The sequence below is a fragment of the Buteo buteo genome, chromosome 4 (genome assembly GCF_964188355.1).
Source record: "Buteo buteo chromosome 4, bButBut1.hap1.1, whole genome shotgun sequence".
In the NCBI taxonomy this organism is placed as follows: Eukaryota; Metazoa; Chordata; class Aves; order Accipitriformes; family Accipitridae; genus Buteo; species Buteo buteo.
The window spans coordinates 13,989,816-14,014,925 of record NC_134174.1 but is presented as its reverse complement, the minus strand read 5'-3'; the positions used below and the strand labels follow the sequence as shown (position 1 = coordinate 14,014,925).

General features: G+C 41.4%; 1 protein-coding gene across 1 annotated transcript in view; it reads left to right on the top strand.

Moving 5' to 3' along the window:
* The window catches only part of RELN (reelin), a 305,272-nt gene that overhangs the window by 222,154 nt on the left and 58,008 nt on the right, over positions 1–25,110 (top strand). Inside the window, exons 23-32 of the mRNA XM_075024802.1 lie at positions 242–379; positions 1,025–1,211; positions 4,966–5,171; positions 8,110–8,281; positions 8,662–8,862; positions 10,996–11,231; positions 13,331–13,488; positions 14,360–14,567; positions 20,155–20,231; positions 24,264–24,422. Coding sequence (XP_074880903.1) covers positions 242–379; positions 1,025–1,211; positions 4,966–5,171; positions 8,110–8,281; positions 8,662–8,862; positions 10,996–11,231; positions 13,331–13,488; positions 14,360–14,567; positions 20,155–20,231; positions 24,264–24,422 — 1,742 coding nt within the window. The remainder of the gene's footprint in view (positions 1–241; positions 380–1,024; positions 1,212–4,965; positions 5,172–8,109; positions 8,282–8,661; positions 8,863–10,995; positions 11,232–13,330; positions 13,489–14,359; positions 14,568–20,154; positions 20,232–24,263; positions 24,423–25,110) is intronic.

Genomic DNA, 25,110 nt, shown 5'->3' with positions numbered 1-25,110 from the left:
CACCTCTGCAGCCTTCCTCAGAAAAGTTATTAAGAACTGGAAAGCTCTTTAGATAGCTCTGTGCAGCAAGTGGCATCATCTAGAAAGTTCATTTACAAAAATCTGTCTGGTTGTGCCAGTCTTTGCAGGCTGGGCTGTGATTGTGATATCAGCTTACTTTATTTTTTAATAGTTGCATTTTATCTTTTTTCCTACAGTTCTGTAAAGAATCACAAATTAAAGCATTGTTATTGGTTTTAAGGTCGAGTGCCACACGTTTTCGCTGGAGTCAGTGCTACTACACAGCCCAAGATGAATGGGCCTTAGACAACATCTACATCGGACAGCAGTGTCCCAACATGTGCAGCGGACATGGCTGGTGTGACCATGGCGTTTGCAGGTATAAAGCATTTGCCAGTTCCTCTTAAGAATGTTCTCCTGATACTTCAGGTATCCTATTAGTTTGCATACTCTTCTTTTTTTTTTCGCTGTTGTTCTTATTTTTAGATTAAACATTAAAAACTAAAAGCGCTATGAGGGGTTAGACCATTCAAGCAACATTAACAGCCTGTTGCTCCACACCTCTCTGTCCAAGAACCCATACCCTTGGAAGATCCAGGCGTTGGAAGAGCTTTCAGTGGCACAGGGCTGCCCTGCTGCAAGTGTCCTGGTGGCCACTCCAGTCCTTTGCACAAGGACCCCAAGGATCAGCTTAGTGCCGGAGCTCTTTTGCTGCATCAGAGTGATGCCAGGGACCAGCTTAGCGCTGCTTGGCAGCCACTGTCAGACCAGGTCCAATACCAAGGGCACAGACTACTGCCTGCCAGCTACAAACTTTCTGGACACCACAGGCTTTTCTCTAGAAATAAGACATAGCTTTATTCCATTATCCAGTTATTCTAGTTTGTTTCCAAGATCCAAAATTCCAATCCCAGAATGATTTGCTATTTCATGTCTAATTTTAAAAGGTCAGTGCACTACCTTAAGTAATTGTCTATGTCAAATAAAGTCTTTAAAAGCTTGTTACGTTTACACTTCCTTCCAGGTGTGACTTGGGGTTTCGGGGTACTGAATGTCAGCCTGAAAATCCCCTTCCTTCAACCATCATGTCTGATTTTGAGAACCCAGACAGCCTGAAGACAGAGTGGCAGGAAACTATTGGGGGAGAGATCGTCAAGCCTGAAGAAGGCTGTGGGGTCATCTCATCTGGCTCCTCGCTTTACTTCAACAAGGTACTAACGGGGGATGGGAGAATGAGAAAGGCACGTACTGTAGGTTTGAATGGAGCATGATGTGGTTGTATGGCAAAGAAAAGGGAGGTGGCAGAAAGCTGCTCACAGTATGAGAAGTGCATTAAACAGCACAGCTGTGCTCTGCAGGTAAAGAACAAAGCAATCAAAAGAGATAGGGAAAGACACGTGCATTATGTATTCAAGAAATACCAGCTGTAATGGAAGGAAGTAAATGGCCAGTGTGCTGGGAAGTGTGTACATTCGTACTGTCTTGATTATGTATTTTCTGTTTTAAGACTCAGTTCTTTCTCAGCATCCAGCAGCTCCCCTTTGTTTGTTCTGTACTGTTCTGGGCTATGGATGGAGAAAGGTTGGCTTTCAGGGGACAAGCAGCTCAATTTGAGGTCACAGGACCAAAACTAGTGAACAAACCACCCCTCTGGACTTCTAGAAAGTGGTTAGCCGGTGGGAGGATACTCTTTTGTATAACTTGAATGCTTTGCAGATGAAAATAATAGAGCAGGAAAGAGATATAAGGAATTCTGCTAATTAATAGCAATTATAACTAAAATAAAAAGAGATCTTTATGACCAGATGTAAGATTATGGGTTGTAATCACAGATTTATTTTTTATTGTTGCTCCTCGGGTCTAGTACTGGGTTTTGTTTTGTTCTTAATTGAAAGGAAGAGTATAAATGCAGCTATGTGCTTCTCTTTTAAAGGTTTGATCAAACTGCCACTGCTGTCATGATAGCCAGATTAGTCCCAGAAGAATAACCCAATATGCCACACTGTGTAATTGTGTGTTGTTTATCTCATTACAAAAATCTAACCCATCAAATAATTTTCAGCACTCCTACATAGTCTCACATCCAGCTCCCCTGGAAATGCAGCTCTGTGCTGAAAATTTCATAATAGACCAATCAGTATAACTAGCTAATTGTGATAATTGGATTTTTTTATATAATTGTCTTCTCTGTTAGATGTTTTTCCTTCTGGCTCAGTTCCTTATGCCAAGTTTCTCAAAAGTAGTTTGCTAAATTAGAATTAACCTGCTATGATCTTTCTTCTGATTTCTGCTACGGAGGAGTGAAAAACTCATTTAGAAATTCTTGGCTTCTTCCTATTGATCTCTAAGGGTTAGGTTATCATTCATTTCTTGAGTAGTAGCAGTCTGTGTGCCATCAACAGAAGGTGGTTTATTTAATTTCTGTTTAGATCTTTTTCAAGGCATCTAGTGGCCATGCTGGTAGGTAATAAAAAATTATTTTTATAGTTGCCCAACAGTTCTGTGTTGTTTTGGGAGCTCATATTCACAGGCTCCATTTCTTTTTATTTGCTCAAATAGCCACTTTTTATTTGAATGTCTAATGTTTACTGCCATAATCAATTACTGCTACCAGAATTAATGTTGGCTTTGTTCTGTCGACCCTCTATCTTTTGTTTTACAACTCATTTTAATCAATTGTAGGTGTGTTTGTAATGCAGAGCTCTTTCAATTAGCCCCTGCAATTCCTCTGAGGTTTTATGTCACTTGTGCCCTTTCTCAATTAACCTGGTTCTGTGGTTAACCCTTTGGCAAGCAGAGCTGCTGCGGGGTGTAGATACGGAAAACCCACCTGGAATAGTTTTACAGCCCGAGCTTGACCCACTACAGGTCAGTACGTTGGGTACCCCCAGCCAGCTGGGACACATCTGCCCATGGGGCAGCAAAGGTGTTTGCATCTTAATTATCTGTTACTAGTTTGATTTGATGATGGTAATTTCAAATTCCTTTGGGTTTCCAAATGAAGCTGTGAAAGCAAACTACCAAGAGATTATCAGTGTCACCTTGGCAGTGTTAGCCATGTGGGGCTGCACCCAAGGCTGACCCCATCTCAGTCTCATGGCACCACCCAGGAGGGCTTGCTCTGCTGGGGATAAAGCACCAAATAAACAAAAATAGGAGGCATAGTTCAGACCAGATCAATATGACTGTATCCTAAATGAGTTTTTTGAGGGTCAAAGGATTCTTCACAGGTTTTAGTTGTCATCAGTGGTGCAAGCTAACCAAGTTTCAAAAACATAAGCATTCAGCCTACAGAAATTAGTCTAGCAGTGTGATGAGGCCTGTTTGGTAGAGTCTACAAATGAGCTATGGACCCAGGCTGTAACGCCAGCAAAGCGAAATGTTCTGAGTAAGAAAGCAATAGACATGTATCTGTGCTGAGTTTACCCTGAACTGGGGAGAAAGAGGAAAGAGGTGATGAGTGGAACAGGATTTAAATTCATCTACCATCTTATTAAAAAACACAGATGATATTTTAAATCTCAGCTCATAAATCTTGTTACTTATGTCCACCTAGATCATGTCAATTTATTATCTCAAATTTGTCTGGAAATTTGTCAGAAGGATCATGAATGTACAAGTGAGACAAGAAAAACATAAATATTAATTAAAACATAGGCATAATTTTATAACTTAGCTCAGGTTTTCCTTTTTGATACCTTTTTATGCTTGGAGATGGACAGGAACCCATGATTTTTTAGGGAATTAGAAACAGTAGGCATGTTGCCGGTTCTGCTCCATTTTGGGGGGCGGTGCCAGGTTGCAGCGACTTTTAATGAATGCAGAAATATGATCCCCACATCCTCCCTCCAGCTGCACATATTTGGCTTTGCCCTACCTATAAAAGCTTGTGGTGACACAACGCTGTGCTGGGGCAGGGCTGTGCCAGGTGCAGGGAATGCGAGTCAGCTCTGCAGGGACACTGCTCTCACCCTGTGTCCTGCCTCACCGCAGGCAGCTTCACATCACATATCAGCATCTGGTAGGCTTGTTGATGTGCAAGCCCACAAGTTCAGCCTCAAGCACCAGGGCACAGGGGAAGAGGGGAACAGGATAATTCCAGTTACAATAAAAGGCTCTTAAACCTGAAAGCTTCTTTATAGCTGAATATGCTCTGTCATCCTTTGCCAACATGCACAGAGCAACCATGTTGACCACAGTGTAGATGTCTGAGAGCTGCGTCCTGCTAGAACTCAAAAACATCCTTGGAAATGCTGTTCACTGCATTTTATGAGGCTATTTTTTCTGTCAGCTGTGCTTAGGTAAACCTGAAACCAAATCCACAGGTTGAGAGACTCCTGATTTACAACACTTACTGGGAAAAGAGCATAGTTTTGTGTAGGAACAAATCATACTCAGGTGAGGCATGAAGAGAAAATGCCACTCCCTTGTTCTTGTGTAGGAGGTGGGCTTCAAGCAACAGACATTATAGGGGCTATAATTTCAGATGATTGGGTAACCCTATACAGTGCAAGATTTGACTGGGGAAATGAGACTTCAGAAGTGTCCTTTTACTGCTTTATGCTTTATCATTAAAAAGCTGAATACTTAAAAATTTAGCCCCGGTTGGTTCAGGATATCCAGTGTCTGCTCTTTGTCTCCTGAAGGTACTTGGAACCTTGAAGGAATGAGATGAAATAGTTGTGTGGAAATTGTGTTGTGCAGTCGCATTGCGTGTTGAAATCTGATAATAAAAATTCTTGTGGGATCACACCAGGGTGATTAAGACATAAAGGATGGCCAAGCAGAATTATTGTCTGAAGGACAAAAAAAGTCATGTTAACACAAAATTCAATGTCCTCCATGTTGTGCAATTTTCTGTGGAATATTCATCTGTGTTGAACTTCAAATATGTCTGTTCATAGTGAAGGTGTCATATTTAATATTATTATTGCATTATTGCCCCTCTGTGTTTTTGTATTGTAGGCTGGGAAAAGACAGTTGGTAAGCTGGGATTTGGACACAACCTGGGTGGATTTTGTCCAGTTTTACATCCAGATAGGAGGAGACAGTTCTTCATGCAATAAACCAGACAGCAGAGAAGAAGGTGTGCTGCTGCAGTACAGCAATAATGGTGGTATCAACTGGCAGCTGCTTGCAGAAATGTATTTCTCTGACTTCAGCAAACCCAGGTATAATTTTGTTCTAAATTAATTCCATACTGCATCTGCTCTTTTAAAAAAACCCTATTTCTCAGTTTATGAAAACATGAATAATAATTTCAAGTTATAATGCTTAAAAGCCATCATTATATGGAAACTTTTCCAGGCTGCCACAGTAAACTCCTGCCACTAGGAAGGAAAAATCTAATGAAAGTGGGCTTTAAAACTGAAGTAAAATGTAAAGTTTCCAATCACTCACCTCCCATGTGAAACATGACTAAAATGCTAAGATCTGCAAAATGTTAGCAAGCAAATACAGAACTTGCCCAAAAGAGGTACAGAAATCTGCCATTTCCTCTGACTCTGGTTTCAGATCTAATGAACATGTATTAATGTCACATACAACAAAAACTCCTTTAAAGAAATATTTAAGGAGGAGAAGAAATCATGTTGAGCATTTCAAATTTGCTGTAAGATAGCTTGTCAGTGAAAATTTAAATTGCATTTGTCTGCATAGGTATTAACATTATTTCTATTACCTGTAGTTCATGTCTTTCAATATGTAAATAATTTTATCTTCCCATCTTGTCAGTTTGCATTGCAATGAACAATGTTTTCAGAAGGACTTCTGTAACTCAGTAAACTGTCCTTTTCTAAAGCTGATCTAGGCACTTGGAAGTATAAAACCATTGAATTTTGTTTAGAATAGAATAGAATAGAATAGAATAGAATAGAATAGAATAGAATAGAATATTTCAGTTGGAAGGGACCTACAATCGTCAGCTAGTCCAACTGCCTCAGCACTTCAGGGCTGACCAAAGTTAAAGCATGTTATTTAAGGCATTATCCTAATGTGTCTTAAACACTAACAGGCTTGGGGCATCGACCACCTTTCTGGGAAGCCTGTTCCAGTGTTTGACCACCCTCTTGGTAAAGAAATGCTTCCTAATGTCCAGTCTAAACCTCCCCTGGCACAGCTTTGAACTATTCCCACGTGTCCTATCACTGGATACCAGGGAGAAGATCTCAGCACCTCCTTCTTCCACTTCCCCTCCTCAGGAAGCTGTAGAGAGCTCTTCAGCCTTCTCCAAACTAGACAAGCCCAAAGTCCTAAGCCGCTCCTCGTAGGTCATTCCTTCCAGCCCTTTCACCAGCTTTGTTGCCCTCCTCTGGACACATTCAAGAACCTTCACATCCTTCTTAAACTGTGGGCCCAGAACTGCACACAGTACTCAAGGTGAGGCCGCACCAACACTGAATACAGTGGGATGATCCCCTCTTTTGACTGGCTGGTTATGCTGTGTTTGATGCACCCCAGGATGGGGTTTGCCTTCTTGGCTGCCAGGGCACACTGCTGACTCATATTGAGCCTGCTGTCAACCACCACCCCCGGATCCCTTTCTGCAGGGCTGGTCTCCAGCCAGCCCTCTCCCAGTTCATACTTGTGCCCAGTGTTACTCCATCCTAGGTGCAGAACCCAGCATTTTGACTTGTTAAATTTCATCCCATTGTTCATAGCCCAATGCTGCAATCTGTCTAGCTCCCTCTGCAAGGCCTCTTGTTCCTTAAGAGAGTCAACAGCACCTCCCAGTTTGGTATCATGAGCAAATTTGCTAATGGTGCATTCAACTCCTGCATCCAGATCATTGATAAATATATTGAACAGGACTAGCCCTAGGACTGAACCCTGAGGAACACCACTGGTAACTGGTCACCAGCCAGATGTAGCCCCATTCACTACAACCCTTTGAGTTCTGCCCTTCAGCCAGTTCTTCACCCAGCACACCATGAACCCGCTCATCCCACAGTTGGACAACTTGTCCAGAAGGATGCTGTGAGGGACAGTATCAAAAGCCTTACTAAAATCCAGAAAAACTACATGCACCACCTTCCCTGCATCTACTAGGTGGGTGGTTTAGCCTCTACTTTGTCAAAATTACAGGACATGTCCTACAAAGAAGCTACATACTGAAACCTTCATCACTGGACTATCCAACATGTTATTTTTAGACAAATCATTTGTCCCTCTGAGTAACCAAGACTGATAGTCCTTACTGAATATAGCTATGCATATTTATTTTTCTGCTGCTTCAAATGTGGTCCAGATCTTATTTTCCAATTCCTTATTTTTCAACACATAAATCTATGAATCCTCTGGAAAAGAAGGTTCCCTGTACCCCTGAACAATTCCTCCACCTCTGTCTGCCTAACCAGCAAGTGAAGCAGGGTCTGTGGTACAAAATAACATGGTATAAAGAAAGAGTACCAAAAGGAATATATGTATAAATACATATACTTAAGGTGTCTGAAATAGGACTAAACAACTGATTAATTATTGTACTTTTTAACATAAGTATGATTAGGTTTGAAACTTTAACTTTTATTTAACATCATTTTTGTAAGGTGTTTCCTAAGTTGAATGTAAAGCAAACTATCTGAGAAGACCTAAAGTTCTTTTATGAAGATCCATATAGGAGGGCTGAAATATTTTTATCCACAGCAGAAAACTCTGCTACATAATCTATTGCATTGTAATAGAAGGATGCTTTTGTCTACAAATAGGCCCAACCAGCAGAAGAGAATGAGAAATCAATTTTGCCAGCATATTTCACTATTACTTGCTGGCACCAGAAGAATGTTAAGACTTGCTGAACATGGATCAGCTGAACAGTTTAATTCAAAGCTGAAGAGTTCAAATCAGTTGCTTATTGTGCTATGCAATATAGTAATAGAGAGTAAAAAATACCCATTTTCTTAAAGAGTTTACATTCTCCACAGACAAGAAGGACAAAGAAAGCTTCTTGATATACAGTGTATAAATAGGTATGCAGATATGTAGAAGATTTCTGAGGGTTTCTACATGTAAGATAGATACTGGCTTTCCTGCCTCTTTTCCCTATTTAGTGATATTTCTTCCATTTCTCTACAAACTGCTTTCCCTAAAGTCTGCTGAATTTCTGTTCTTCAGGTTTGTCTATCTGGAGCTGCCAGCTGCAGCCAAGACGCCTTGCACCAGGTTTCGCTGGTGGCAGCCCGTGTTTTCAGGGGAAGGCTATGATCAGTGGGCCATCGATGACATCATCATTTTGTCAGAGAAGCAGAAGCACATCATTCCCGTTGTTAATCCCACTTTACCACAGGTAATAAGCAAGAGCAGGCTATGGGCATCTGCACAAAACAGGAACCATCCTCTCTGTTAGTAGACTTTTTTTTTAATATAATTTTGTTTGAAAATATTGGGTGTCTTTAAAGAAACAGCCATAGTGTTTGCAGCTGTGTCTCTCTGTGTGAGAATAACCTGAGTCTTATCACAAAACCATCAGGCTCCTAATCTTTGTGACAGAGGATGTAATTATGTATCTCCTCAAAAAGTCAAGACGAATTTTGGAAATGACAATTTTTTGATAATGACAGAAAATATAAATTGCAAAATTTGAAAGGTGATCATTTTGGGAATTATTCTGAAGTCACACTGCAAGGCGATAATACTTGTTGTTGCTTTCCTTTTCATTTCTAACAGAACTTTTATGAAAAGCCAGCATTTGATTACCCTATGAACCAATTGAGTGTATGGTTAATGTTAGCCAACGAAGGGATGACCAAAAATGAAAGTTTCTGCTCTGCCACCCCCTCCGCCATGCTCTTTGGTAAATCAGATGGAGACCGGTTTGCAGTGACTCGAGATTTAACACTGAAGCCTGGATATGTCCTGCAGTTCAAGGTATTCCTTACACATAAATCCCTGCAGAATATCAGTAAAACTGCCCTTAGTCAATACTTGCAAGATGCCACTGAGGCTACAGGTCAAAACAAGGTGATAAATTATACCACTGTGTAAAAAGGTGTGAAGAGCACAAGTATGAATTCATACAGCATAAAATATCATGCTGCTTTCTAAAAGGATAGCCAAAACCTTGGTGCAGGAGAGCTTTTTTTACCCCTCTGGAGAAGTTTTAAAGCTTGTTGTTCTTCAACACATTTCAGAAGTGGGTTGAAGTGACTGTCATTATATTCAAGTCAGTACTAGGAAATGCTACTGCACTGTCAATGGAATAAGGATTTATCCCATCTGGGGCTCCATGACTGCAAAAGCTGCAATGTGGTTTGCGTACATATTTTGTATTTTAAACTATTTAAGGACTTACAAGCTGCTCTGTACTCCAGTGTGGGTTTTTCATATAATTTACTTTTATTGTGTCAGTGAATATAGGCTCCAATTAGCATTCTCTTCTTTAAAGGGCTTACAAAAATTTCAGTGGTCTGACAATACATCAGAATGTGGGTTCCAAAGAAAGTGTATTTGCTTTGACAAGCTCTTGTTTCTGAACCCTAATCAAAATTTTATTGAGTTTATAATGAAATCCCATTGGTGAATTCTGGAGGTTGGTTGCAATGCAATTTTAATGAGCTCACCACAAATACATGGTCCTTACATAATTGGTGGATACAGACACTGAATAATTTACAAGTGGAATTATTAAAGAGATCAGATGTTTACAGGCAGCTTTTCAAATATAATTCCCACAGTTCTATAAATAGGAAAGTTAGTTAGAAATAATGGGATTTGTAAAATAATCTCATTTCATCTAAAAGTTATGCTAATGAAATGCTACACAAACTGAGGGATTGCAGTACAATTTCTGAGTGAATATTGCTTGTAGTTTTATAGTTTAAACTGTCTAAAACCCCAAAATATTTCAATACATAAATACCATTTAGCCTGGAAAAGATGCTATTTGCCTCTTCACCACTTTCCTTCAGTGACTAAGTCTCCATTCTGTAGGTTTAGTGATCAACAGCATTTCAAAAATTGTTTAGTCTAAAAAAGCAATACTTAAAGATATTTCATACACCTTCCATCACTGAAATACTTGGCAATGTAACATAAATATACAAAATATAAACAATGCGTATCAGAGAACATTGATCTTCTTTATGAAGTCTATTATTTGAGGCCTGAATTTATGCTCCTCTCTTTTTTGGAAAGCTTTTAAACTGGCCTGCACATAAATACGTTAGTGCATGCTTTAATTTTAAACATATGGTTAAATGCTTTCCTGAGTTTGTGAAATTTCCATTTTAAATAGCTGCCTCGAATAATTTTGCATTGATAAACTCAAAGACAGTAATTTGTCAAAATTATTTAATTTTACATGAATGATTTTGTTTCACATTTTACATTCTACAGCTCAAGTAGAATTTCTGCAATAAAATAATGCAAACTAATATTTTTCTGATAGCTTGAAAAATGAAACTGAAAATTTCAAATCAGCAGTTGATTTTTGTCTTGGTTACATTCTCATTTCACATTTTAATATGCATTTTTCTACTTCATCCAATTTTGCTCTATTCTGGGGGCCCAAACTTCAGTGCCAACTCCCAGACATCATTTCTGTGAGGCCAATGACTAGGCTGTGGTCAGGGCTGGCAGCCCAGGGCAGGGGGGGGACCCTGGAGTCAGACTGATCCTCTGGGCACATGGGGTGGACTGCAGATGGGATGGGTCTCAGGGGATACAGCTCTTCTCACTCCTCCTGGGCATGTAGGTACCTGTGCAGAGTTTGCTGTTTGTGGCCTGCTATGCACCAGGACCTTTGAGAAGTTATTTGCACATTTCAGTGTGCTGAACCCAGCGATCTTAATGAAGGGATAGTGGGAATTTTTACTGAGAAATTTCATATATGTGTAGGAAACAGACGCCAAGCATCAGTCACTGTTTGCCAGCAGGGTTCAAAGCAAGTGTTCAGAGTGCTAAGCCTCCCAAACCAAAAAGTCAAAGGTGGTTTGCAGCCAATAAATGCCAATAACAGCACAGGTTTCTTCCGCTCGTATCTGATGCTCTGCTTTTTTGCAGTTGAACATTGGTTGCACGAACCAGTACAGCAGCTCTGCTCCTGTTCGACTTCAGTACTCGCACGATGCTGGGCTCTTCTGGTCGCTCGTGAAGGAGGGCTGCTACCCTGCATCTCCGGGCACAAAAGGATGTGAGGGAAGCTCCCGGGAGCTGAGTGAGCCAACCGTGTATCACACAGGAGACTTTGAGGACTGGACAAGAATTACTGTTGTTATCCCCAGGTCGCTTGCAGCCAGGTACTGTACATTGTAAACCAGTGATGCTAGTGGTACCCGTGAATTAGCTGCCTCTTCTTTGATATTACATTAGGAAAAAATTGCAAGCTGTGTGTAAAAGTGGTGTTAAAAATCAGCAGATCTGGGAAAAATACAGCATGCTCTCCAAAACAGGGAGAAGCTTTCCATTTTAAAGGTGTCACAACAGTCTATAAAATTAAATTACAAAGCAACAAGGAACCCAGAACATCTTAATTTTACATCAATCTCTTCATCATGGTGCTGTCTCCCCTTGCACATATCAGTTAGGTCAGAGGCACCAGCAAGAGAGTGGTAAGTCACTTGAATCAAATAAGCCATTGGAATAGGATTACTTTTACAGTTACCACTGGGCAAAGAAACCCTAGAAGGGTACTTGAGCTGCTGCGTAATGTGCTGTGTCATTGAAGGTGGCCGGGACAGCCGAAGTCAAAGGAGGGAGGAATGGTAGGTGTGCTCACCTGCGAGCACAACCTCAGCATCGGGTTAATACAGATGAGAAAACATCAGGTGGTGGAAGACACAAATAAACCTTGAAATCAGGAGGCTTTTCTCACTCTTACTTGGATTTGGCTGGATTTTCTCACTCGCCTTGCTTGCTGTCTTACCCTGTCAGTAAACCGCCCCAGTCTGATTTGCTGCCTGCACCAAGCGCTGCCAGCGCAGCCGGCAGCCGTCCCCCTGAGCCCCTGGCCATGCCCTCGCTGCCTCCTGCCTTTCTCCCCCCAGGCAGCTGCTCTAGTGCTGCCCCTGGGTTTCAGCCCCATCCTCCTGCCACAGGCTCCTCATCCTCAAGCCCTGGCACAGATTTTGAGTATGTGGCATATTGTGTAGCAGGAAAGCCGCTGCCTTTGCCGCAAGGAGTTGAAATAGCAGCGTGTACCGTAACAAGTTTGTCTTTTCTTCAGTAATTAGCCAATAAAAGCAGGTGCCAAATTGCACAGATCTGACACCAGCTGATTTGATTTACCCAAAACAAGCAGTGCAGAATCAATAGCAGCAATCTGTTTGGCATTATGTTCAGTAATGTGATCAGGAATAAGAAGCTCATGCTAATACGTTAAAAATGCAAGTAGTGTGAGTCTGATGAGGGTCTCAGTGTGTTGAAAACTGAATTTGTTGTGGGTCACTTTGGAAATCATGGTTTACGGGTTATCCGGAGAGCGTCCCATTTCATCAGTTGGTACAGAGCACTAGCACGATGATCACCTACCTACCGAATCCCAGTGCACAGCAGAAAAAAAGCAATAGGTTTATTATATTTTAGGCAGAGTAGCAAAGAGGATCTTAGTTAATCCATTGGATTGGCAATGAGATTTTAAGTCTGTTCCCCTCTCTGGAGCTCCTCTGAAGTAATTCAGCTAAAAGTTAGAGACTAAAAATGAATAACCAAAATATTTTTTCTTTAACAAATTTCCTATGCAGTAGGTCAGCTGCAGTAACTTTAGTGTAGGCTCACTGAAGTCCCTGGAGCAGTTTCAGTTATACAAGTTAAGGATTAGATCACTGTTTTCCAGGAATCTCATGTTGTTGTCCAAGAATAAAAATCTTGTATTTCTGTCCACATGTCCTGTAGGACACATTATTTGCCATTATTTTTAGGAAGTGGATGATTTTTCTTGTATCCAAATCACTTGAAGGTTTTTTACTAAAAATTGTACAATCCCATAATAAACTCTGTATCACTGCCATTTCTGAGTTCGTTTCATAAATACTGTAAGAAATGGAGTTCTGGGATTTTAATATGTAATTAGCAGTTCAGGTTGAGCTGAGTAGTGAAAGGCATCTTCAGAGTCACGTTTAATCATTCACTCTTGTTGGTAAAACCATTTATCTGTTCTTTGCAACACACTGGTGGATAAGGGCCAGAGAAATAGAGGAAGTCAAAATACATCTGGAAAAAATATCCTTAAGTGAAGTTGCACAAAATGTAGGATGTCAGAAATATTTTCCAGGCATCCATTTGCATCTTACTTGCAAATGACTAATTCAGGAAAAGCTCCTTCTAATCTTAAACAAGGAGCAGTAGATATTGAAGCTGGGAATAGTAATACCAAGTCTTCGTCGTTGTTTCTCTACAGTAAGACTCGATTCCGCTGGATTCAGGAGAGCAGCTCCCACAAGAGCGTGCCTCCTTTTGGCTTAGATGGCGTTTACATTTCTGAGCCTTGCCCCAACTACTGCAATGGTCACGGGGACTGCGTCTCAGGGGTCTGCTTCTGTGACCTGGGCTACACAGGTAAGACAACCCTTTTTAGGTGGGATTACAGTAAGCATCGGCTAAGTTAAAGCTGTAAATCTAGCATCTTGTTTTTCCTCTCCAATATTCTGGAAAAATATATGATGACATAAATTTCACAAGCTACCAGCAGGAGTCTTTTCATTTTGTTAAATAAAATTCAGCACAGGCAAAATAGAGCAGCTGAAGGCAGTGGACACCGGTGATGTTTCTGGCAACCACAATCTTTGAACATCACCATCTGTATGAATGGGAAGTGACTAGCAATAAAAGAGAAAACAAAATATTATAAACTAAAAAGTCTACGTAAAAGCCTTTGGATCATCTTCAAAAGAATTGGTGCTGGTTTTGAGTCCCCTGGCCATCAGATGGCATGGGACCAGGAGGGAACATATGTTCTAACAGGCCCTTCTTCGGAAAATTCTGCTCACTTGTGGTTTCAGGGGCTTTTATGCTGAAATACAAAAAAAAAAACCCCAAACCCAATGAAAAAAACAGTGATTGACACAACCAGTTGCACGCTGCAGTCTTTTCAACCCTTTATACCAACAAAGCAATAAGCTAACAACTTTTGTTCAATTTGCTAAAAATGAAATAAAAGGATAATATTTTTCTGTTTACATAAAATGCCTTATCAACATAAAACGCAGCTGGTTTTCACCTAGTGAAATAAGCCATCTTAGAGTTTAGAGGAAGAGGGCTTATTCTGCCTACGAAAATTTGTAAAGTGGGTTTAAAAAGGTACAATCCTGTCACCAGGGCATTTTCTTAGAAAAGCAACAGAACCATCTGCCAATGTATTGTATCTGACCTTTACTCTGTTCAGCACAGTTTCACCAAAGCATCTTCCATATATTTTTTTTTCTTGAAGCATCGCATGGAACCTGTGTGTCTAATGTGCCTAATCACAGTGAGATGTTCGACAGGTTTGAGAGGAAGCTAAGCCCTCTCTGGTACAAGATAACAGGAGGTCAGGTTGGGACAGGCTGTGGCGTGCTCAGCGACAGAAAATCTCTGTACTTCAATGGACCTGGCAAAAGGGAGGCGAGGACAGTTCCCCTGGACACCACAAATATCAGGTCAATCCTCAGTGCTGCTTCTCACAATTGTCTGTGTATTCATGTTGTCTCCTCTCCGCTATTACAAGTGTAGGTGTGAGAAGGTGAGAAATGTTTTTCTGGTAATTGCAACCTGTATAAGAAATCTTAAAGGAAGAGAAGTTAACTTTTTTGTTCATTCTGGTGTACTATTTCTTTTTCTATAGAGAGAATACTTAGGTTAGAAACTGTGAAATAGCAGCATAAAAAAACATGAACTCTTTATCCTTCTGAGAAGATGGTTTGCATTGTATTCTAGATGGACAGTCAGAAGATGTGGTCTTAAGACTGCACAAAACCTAAGACTCTGCTTATAGCTGGACAGAAAAACTCCCTTTCCCCTGACTGTATTGAATTGCAGGCATAGCGATGGCATAGCAATGAGCTGTTGTTTACTTGCCAGATGTTGTGAATTAGTCTACTTGTCAGCAGTGTAAAAAAATGGAATGTAAATTGTTTCTGTGTAGCCAAGAGGCTAACAAGCCTTCACCTCTCTCCCTGCTGCCACTGAATCCTGCTCCACTGGTAGCAATTATCCTTTTTCTCTCAAATTGTCTAATTGATTAATGTAATTAGGGTAAACAAAGGACTGTTAATTCTAACCGTTATTTAGCCTGGAGTTTGCTGCTGCTTTGTCCAGTCTCATGAGGCGTCATGCACCTGAAGCTTTGCCCACCCTACAATTATAACAGTTAGCTTAACAAAAGGTATTTCTCCTGACAAACACTGCTCCAAGAGTAAGTAATGCCACGATTTGCTGCATTATTTAATTTGTGGGATCACTCAGCAAAGATTGGCCACAAGTTACTGCTACTGCTCTCCAGCTCAGGCAAGTGGCACTCCTTAGGGCAGTATGGGTGCTATAGGTTTGGGGACATCCCTAGCTGCTCCCTGGCACTGAGCAGCGCAGCACCAGCTGCCTTTCCTCTGTCCCCTGCATGTCTGACAAATTCTCCTCTGACAAATAACATGAATTATTTATATAATTATGTAAATTACTTAATAATTTAATTAATTAATTGTTTGACAAATACGCTTTGGACAAGTACATGTTTGCACTGGAACTCTGGGAAGAACTGAGCACTTCTGTTCCACTGTCTTTTTAAATCTTGTTATTAATCCTGTGAAGCATAATATTGGAAGTAACCACATCATCAAGAAGTCTATATTCAAACAGTATTTTTGAGTTATTCCTTCTTTCCTGGAGAAATCTTTTTATAAAAGAAAAGGATTTTCTTTAGCTTTAAGATTACTTTGAAACCAATTTTAATGCCAGATATTCATATTTATAGCTTTCCATTTTTACAGAGTTCAAACCATTTTAAAAGCCAAAAGAAGCTTTAAAATACTGAGCAATGCTCTTTCTTGACTTTTTAAATCTATCACTGCTTCTGTTTTGCACAAGAACATGGTCATCTGGTGTCTTAAAACTGCCCCAAGAACATAAATGGCCAGAGGGACACCTGGTAAGAGCAACCAAGATCCCTCTTCTGAGCACATGCTCTCCATGTGAGCTGCTCTCTAGCTGCGACTGGTCATTTTGTCAAAACAAATCAGCATTTAATTTTTTTATAAGCATCACAGTGAGCAGTTTAACCTCCTTGAACATTTCAAGCTTGAAGCCACATCCCTGGGCTGTTTGTTAGACAGAACACACTGGTCATCTCAAACACAAATGGGACTAACATTGATTTTTTTGGTTTCTTCAACCATGTGTGTGCTCAAGGGTAGTATCCACTCCATGCCACTTGACCAGAACATGGACTTCTTAGACTACAGCAGTTACCCCAGGCTGCTTTTATGTTCAGAGAGAATAGCTGCTTCAAAAGGGCAATGCAACTCATCCTAAAATAGGGTCTAGCTAAGGCCAGTGCTTTGTCTTCTGGAAGCTTGTATTTTTTTCATTAATTATAAGGCAGTCTAGGTTGGCCATGTAAAACAGACATTCAGCTTCAGACACCTTGCCTAGAACAGGTGCATCCCAGTTTAATGTTTGAGACCATCTGTAACATTAACTGGGTCTTTTTTTACTAGAAGCAAAGGCAGACTAAGTTTGTAAGAGAGCGTGGAGTTAACTGAAAGACCCATACCCTAAAAAGAAAATAATTCCTCAGCCTAGAATTTTTTTTTTCCATTATTGGAGCTAAAATTAATGTCACTTGAAAGACGAGATTAGAGGGACGCACTTTTTCCCATTTTGGTATTACTTTTTGCATTCAATAATGCCTTGCATAGAATTCGGTTATCTTATTAGGGGTCATCTTAGCCCCTGCACAGTTATCTTTTATTTTTGCGTGGATTTTTTGGTTGGGGGTTTTTGGTGACTGAGTAAACAGCAAGAAAATATGCCTTGAAAGACATATCATTAGATATGTGGATTGAGAGTTGTGAATAGGAAGGCTGAAACTGCTGCAGTAGATTTTAAGCTTCTTATTTTTCAGGTTAATAGCGTTTTCCCAGACCTTTTAAGATCTTGTTTCATTAAATCAGGCATGGAAGAGCAAAAAAATGAAAAATATTGCAAGACATTAAATTTTTATTTTCATTCTGAATTCCTGCAGACCAATGTATGCATATTCCCTATCGTCTTTCTTCAGTTACAGCTTCCTGAATGTAAAGTGTAAATTTTTTGTAAGGAATGTAAAGAATTTTTGTCCTTTTTTGTAAGAAGTGCAAAGACCCTTTTCCCCTTTGCCCATCTCTTCCCAGAGGAGGTGCATGGTGGCTCAGTGCTCCCAGTTTGCTCTGCTCCAAAGGGGTTGATTTGGCATCCCAAGGTGTGTGGTGCTGCTCAGGGAAGAAGCCCAACAGGGCACTGCCAAACTCAGGTGTCATGCTAAGAGCATTTAAAACTAAAGCTTGCTCCCTGAAGCCAATGATCATAAACAAGCACTCAATGTTTAGCATATACGTTAAGTGCTATCATCTTCTTAGCTTTGTTTGTCCTATTGTCTCCTTATTCCTTTATATGATTGACTACACTTTTTTCACGGATATTAGGAGAATGTCCCATAGCACTAAGAGAGCTGTAAGTGTCAAAAATCATCTCACCCAGACCATTTTTTGCCCTACACTTCAGAACCCCCCTGGAGTCTCTCCATCCCTTCCCTTTTGCATGTCCCAATGTGCCAAAGGCACAATTTCACCAGCAGCATTTCCATCCTCCTAACTGACAATACAATACCTGGATGCATTTTGGTTACTGATGAGCTACTGCCACCCATCTTGATGGCCTGTCCCTTATGACACTTTTCACTATCTGTTCAGTGAGAGCATTTGCACACAGTACGTACCTGGCAGCTAGATAAAAACCATGGAATATTTTTTTTTTTTTCCAAGCAGTGGCATCTGGCTTGTTAGCTGACTTGGCTCCCATCTGCATTACAGACTCCGTTGCTAATGACTATGCAGTCATCCCAGAGAGCTGTTCTGGGTCAAATGCTTACAGATCAGATGGGCCAATTCACCCTTCTGCAGAAATGGATTTTTTTGTCTTTTGTTTTTGCTTTTTACCAAGCTTTACATTTGGCAAGCAATAAAAAAGAATTTCATTATAGGACTGTAAATCTTTTCACCTCTGAGACCGCTGTCTAGTATTTTCTTGCCTGAATACTGTCTCAGACAACAGAACTGCAGCAAACAATAGGACCTACTTGGCTAAATAGTGTAATACTGTGAGCCTGCCTGCTCTTGAGCTATCTATGGGGTTATATAATGAATGAGACTGATAAGTATATTCTGGCTTGTCCTAGTCACTATGGATATACAAAACGTCTCAGATAGGAGATACTGATTTCGATAACGGAACTGGAGTGTGGTTGGGTTTAGAACCAGAAGAGGATCATGACATTCTGTATGTAGCAGAGGGAAAGTGGAGTCCTGTCTGCATCATACTGGGCCTGGCTGTAGTCCTGTGGCTTGTCTGTGATTTTACTCATATCACTACAAATTAGGACCAGATCCCCTAAAGTGAAAAGCGTTATCTTTGTGGGGAATTATTTGAGTGACAAATGAAGCCTCGTTTCTTCACACAGAGATACAAATTCACCTCAGAAATAGTATTTAAAATAAAGAAGTTATCTACAAGCAGTAGAATTAATAAAGCCCGCAGGCTTTATAAATACTTTAGATTTGTGTCCTTTTTTCCCTCAAAACCCCTGTTTGGCAATAACGCCATCTCACCCTATGTGCTCCACAAGGACACCCCCAGCACAAGGGACAAGCAATTGCTTCCCAAAAACATCACATCAGCGAGTACACCAATAGTCATAACACAACAGGCAGGCATCATCCTCAGTCAAAAACTGGCTAGGAAACAAGGAGAATGGCATCACCAACTTTCAGCATGCAAAAGCTCATCGTAGGGATGAGTCCAGGTTCCGGGCCCTGTTCAGGCACTGTTTCAGGTGTGCAACACAGACAACCTGTGAGATAGATGAGGGGGCAATGGCATTCTCAATCATCTCTATGCTCTTTACATTAGTTATGACCAGATAAGACTCAGATGAATGTTGGAGACATGCAATGAAATTTGGTGAGTGAGCAGCAGGACATTGATTGAAACGAATTGCTGTTACATAGCACAATAGTGCACATCTAAGAGGAAATGTAAACTACTCTGACACCACAGAGTCACAATTAAAAATATCCATTCAGCAAGGATACCAGGGCATCACTGCAGATTGGGAAAAAAAATTAACAATATTTTGGAGCACAAGGATGGGATAATTATTAATTCAAATGTAGCTAAATAGGGGTGTTCCAGGCTAATCCAAAGTTCTGTCAATAAAACCAGCAACACTGTCTCAAAGGGATGTTGCAGCTTTAGAATGGTTGCAGAAAAAGGTTATGGGGAAAATCAAGGACATGGGAAAACTTTCATGCAGAGAGACAGATGAAAAGGTTGCCATGGTTTACAGTAGAAAGGAATAAGAGAAGGCAGGGAAGTGATAAAAGCACTGACTACAGGGAAGGTTGCAAGAAAGGCAGATCAGGAAGATTTTTTCCCTGTCTCATGACATAAGAACAAGAGGATATTCAATGAAATCAAAATGTATAGGTTCAAAATCAAAAGGTCTACTTCACAAAATGTCCCATGAACACTTTTCACTGAAAACTGTTTATATCGAGAGTTTAAGGACCAAAAGGGGATTGGTGGTTTAGTGAGGATATAATAATTTTATTAAAACTCTAATATTGTGTTTTAAAGCTTAAACCAATTTCCAGTTACAAGAAGTCAAGGTAAGATCTGATATAAAGAGCATATTTGCCTGCTTTGGAGATTTTTCATCTTTGTGTGAAAGAGGAAACTGCTAAATACTGCTATTCAGTCCAACAATACATTTATTAGGTGCAGGATCAATAAACCACATCACCTTCTTCTGTCTTGGATCCTTCACTGTTTACTATGGCCATGCTTTATTTCACCGGGAACATTACCTAATCAATAAGCCTGGAATAATGACTTAACTGAAAATGCCACATTAGCTAAGAGAGGAGAGTTATCCTGACTGATCTTGCGCTATCAGAACATACTTACACTTCTCTTCTGCCCTAATTTTTTTAACAGGCTAGTTCAATTTTATGTACAAATTGGAAGCAAGGCTGTTGGTAACTCCTGCAACAGACCAAGAGCCAGGAATGAAGGTAAAGCTGCTTTTCTTTATAATAAGCTTTTTGTATTTTCAGTCTTCTACAGTGATTTTGCCTTTTACTGCCTTTACAAAATAAAAAAGTTTGTTTTATTTTTAACATAAATCAGTTAACCCTTCAGTTTCCATAAATGGTGCAGAAAACTATTTACTTTTGTTCCACATTTGTATTTATAACTTTTTCCACCAAACCTAATGGTGATCTATCAGTAGGAGTAACTGTTGGAGCTGTGACGGTTTAGAAAGACAACATTTACAAGATAAGGAGTAATAGCTTTTATTAAACTGCTTGATAGTATTGGAAAACAGGTAAACTTACAAGTATGTAGGACTTTCTTCAGGCCTGAAATAAAAAGAATAAAATTAGAGTTCAAAATAAAGTGGGCAACCTCCATTTCTGACCTGAAGAACAGCTGTGTGCCTGAAAACTTGTTCAGCTTCTCAACTACACCAGTGGGTCTAATAGAAGATTGCCTTCCAACTCAAGCTCATGCATGATTTACCTGAAATTCAAAATTATAAAGCCACAGCTGAATAAATATTTAGTCTAAAGAAATTAATCTTTCCCAGCTGTCTCCTCTCTTATTTTATCCACATGCTTGGAGTTATTGGGACAGGGGGCTGATATTTGTGTTTGGGAAGGATCAGCAGAGTTTTGGGAGCAGATTCCCCATGTAAAGTCATCCAGTTGCATGAATCATAGAGTCATAGAATGGTTTGGGTTGGAAGGGACCTTAAGGTCATATAGTTCCAACCGCCCTGCCATGGGCAGGGACACCTTCCACTGGACCAGGTTGCTCAAAGCCCCATCCAACCTGGCCTTGAACACTTCCAGGAGGTGACATCCACAAACTCTCTGGGCAACCTGTTCCAGTGCCTCACCACCCTCACAGTGAAGAACTTCTTCCTAACATCTAGTCTAAATCTACCCTCTTCCAGTTTAAAATGGTTACCCCTTGTCCTATCACTACACTCCCTATTAAAGAGCCTCTCCCCATCTTTCCTGTAGGCCCCCTTTCAGTATTGAAAGGCCGCTATAAGGTATCCCCAGAGCCTTCTCTTCTCCAGGCTGAACTACCCCAACTCTCTCAGCCTGTCCTCATAGGAGAGGTGCTCCAGCCCTCTGATCATCTTCGTGGCCCTCCTCTGGACCTGCTCGAGCAGGTCCATGTCTTTCTTAAGTTGGGGTCCCTGGAGTTGAACACAGTACTCCAGGTGGGGTCTCATGAGAGTGGAGTAGAGGAAGAGAATCACTTCCCTCGACCTGCTGGTCACAATTCTCTTGATGCAGCCCAGGATATGGTTGGCTTTCTGGGCTGCAAACGCACATTGTCGGGTCATACTGATTTTCTGGTCATCCAGCAGCCCTAAGTCCTTTATTTGCAGGGCTGCTCTCAATCCACTCATCACCCAGTATGTATTTGTGCTTGGGATTGGCCCGACTCGTGTGCAGGACCTTGCACTTGGCCTTGTTGAACTTCATAAGGTTCCCATGGACTCACTTCTCAAGCCTGTCAAGGTCCCTCTGGATGGTATCCCATCCCTCCAGCATGTCGACCACACCACACAGCTTGGTGTCATCAGCAAACTTGCTGAGCGTGCACTCAATCCCACTGTCCATGTCGCCGACAAAGATGTTAAACAGCACCAGTCCCAACACCAACCCCTGAGGAACGCCACTCATCACTGATCTCCACTTGGACATGGAGCCGTTGACTGCAACTCTTTGAGTGTGACCATCTGGCCAATTCCTTATCCACCAAGTGGTCCATCCGTCAAATGCATGTCTCTCCAATTTAGAGACAAGGATGTTGTGCAGAACAGTGTCAAACACTTTGCACAAGTCCAGCTAGATGATGTCCATTGCTATTCTCTTATCCACCAATGCTGTAACCCCATCGTAGAAGGCCACCAAATTTGTCAGGCACGATTTGCCCCTAGTGAAGCCATGTTGGCTGTCACCAATCACCTCCTTATTTTCCATGTGCCTTAGCGTAGTTTCCAGGAGGATCTGTTCCATGATCTTGCCAGGCACAGAGGTAAGACCGACTGGCCTGTAGTTCCCCAGCTCTTCCTTTTTTCCCTTTTTAAAAATGGGGGTTATGTTTCCCCTTTCCCAGTCAGTGGGAACTTCACCAAACTGCCACAACTTCTCAGATATGATGAATAGTGGGTTAGCCACTTCATCTGCAAGTTCCCTCAGGACCTGTGGATGCATCTCATCAGGTCCCATGGACTTGTGCACCTTCAGGTTCCTTAGATGGTCTCAAACCCGATCCCCTCCTAGAGCAGGCAGTTCTTCACTCTCCTAGTCCCCGCCCTTGCCTTCTGCAACTTGGGTGGTGTGGCTGGAGCACTTGCCGGTGAAGACTGAGGCAAAAAAGTTGTTGGGTACCTCAGCCTTCTCCATGTCCCAAGTAACCAGGCCTCCTGTTTCCTTCTGGAGAGGTCCCACATTTTTCCTAGTCCTCCTTTTATCACTGATGTACCTATAGAAGCTTTTCTTGTTGCCCTTGACATCCCTGGCCAGATTTAATTTTATCAGGGCTTTGGCTTTCCTAACCTGATCCCTGGCTGCCTGGACAATTTCTTGTATTCCTCCCAGGCTACCTGTCCTTGCTTCCACTCTCTGTAGGCTTCCTTTTTGTTTTTGAGTTTGTCCAGGAGCTCCTTGTTCATCCACGCAGGCCTCCTGGTGTTTTTGCCTGACTTCCTCTCTGTTGGGATACATCACTCCTGAGCTTGGAGGAGGTGATCCTTGACTATTAACCAGCTTGCTTGGGCTCCTCTTCCCTCCAGCACTGTATCCCATGGTACTCTACCAAGCAGAGCCCTGAAGAGGCCAGAGTCTGCTCTCCTGAAGTCCAGGGTAGAGAGCTTGCTGCGTGCCCTCCTCGCTGCCCTAAGGATCTCAAACTCCACCATTTCACGGTCACTGCAGCCAAGGCTGCCCTTGAGCTCCACATTCCCCACCAGCCCCTCCTTGTTGGTGAGAACAAGGTCCAGAATAGCACCTCTCCTTATTGGCTCCTCCATCACTTGGAGAAGGAAGTTATCACCAACACATTCCAGGAACCTTCTGGATTGCTTATGACCTGCCTGGTCCTACCTGTATATAGAGGGCCTCATCTGCTCAGTCTTCCTGGTCGGGTGGCCTGTAGCAGACCCCCATTATAATGTCACCTTTCAATGAAGACAGACCACTGACATCCGGTAGATGAGAAAACTTCATTTTCCTCTCAGTATAAATCATTTAACATCAGTGGACTGTTTCCTGATGTGTGGCACTTACATTGATACTGACTCAGAACTGTCATCTTTCAGCACAGATTACAGTGAGGGTTTGTTTCTTCTCTCATTTGCACCAGTATAAGACACAAGAAAATCCTTTCTTTGAACATACTCCACTATAGAAGAGTTTTAAGAGAAGAAATATACTTAAGTGCTTCTTCCTTGTATTATCTCCTTTGATGAGCTCATAAGTGACTTCACAATTCTGCTATGTCCTAGTATTTGCCATACTGTGTGATAGATACCAAGACTATCTTAAATTATCTAAATACTATGTTAATTAACTTTTAAGGATGCTGTGAGCTTGCATAGGTAGCATGAGCATTGTGAACTACCCATATTGGGAGCCCAGCTATCAGAATTACAACTCAGTGTCCCACACAAACTGCAAGGATACCCAACATGAAATAAATACTGAATATATGAAGAATGCCACATTATTCCTATCGTTTCTGTGGTACAATCGTTAGTTTCACCGAGGTAGTAAAAGATTTGATCCTTTGAGTTTGGTGAAGACAAGCAAGATAACATGTGGCAGCTGGTGAGCCCACATCACCTTTGCCGTAGGACTTCGTCCACAAAATGTTCCTGGACCAGGAGATGCCAAAAGGGATGGGGAGATGCCAAAAGTCACGTGCACTGAACAGAGGTTGGCAGCTCCTGAGCACAGGCTGAAGAGTTGTCCCCCTTTGCTCTGTACAGTCAGACTAACTGTCTTTCTTAATTTTAAATATAGGGCTTATTGTTCAATACACAAATGACAACGGGATCACTTGGCATTTGCTGCGAGAGCTGGACTTCATGTCGTACCTGGAACCCCAGGTTGTTTCGATAGACTTACCTCGGGAGGCCAAAACCCCTGCCACTGCTTTCCGCTGGTGGCAGCCACAACATGGTAAGCAACACCATCCTAAAAATTCATTAAGCAGCTTTACATGACCCACATGTCAATGCTTCTCAGCGTGGACGTGTTCTGCAGAAACCTCAGCTTGCCAAAAATACAGTATGGTGAACAGTTGGGTGCTGTAAGAACATATTTAGGCTTTCCTCAGTCACACTGCAGACATGATTTTCTTTATAGCAACAAGTGGAATAGTGGGCTAAGAGTAAAATTGTGTAAGAGCTAAGTTTAAACCAAAGATGCTGAGACATAACAAAGGGGAGAGGAAAATGATATTACACAGAAAAGCCTAAATAAGATTAGAGGATTTACCTGAATATAGAGTGACCTGGGATGCAAAATAGCTTGTACACTTTATCTCATTTTTTCTCTGTTTTGGAAGAGGAGGCATAACTTGGCCTTGAATCTGTCTACCTGGTGGCTCCCATCTCACTATTTAATATCTCCAAACTGTAAAACAGGACCCCCATCCCCTGTCATTTCTGGTGTCGCAGCGCCCTGCTCCCCTGCCTACTGCTGCACCTCCAAAGCCCACTCAGCCACTTCCCACATCCTCAGCTGAAAGTAAATCCCTGATGCTGACTGATACCTACAGCCGCTGTGAGAGCTACCAGCTTGCATGGGGGCATGCTACCACTATTAAATGTGTCCTGATTAAGTGTCTTGCCTTTGTGCAAGACAG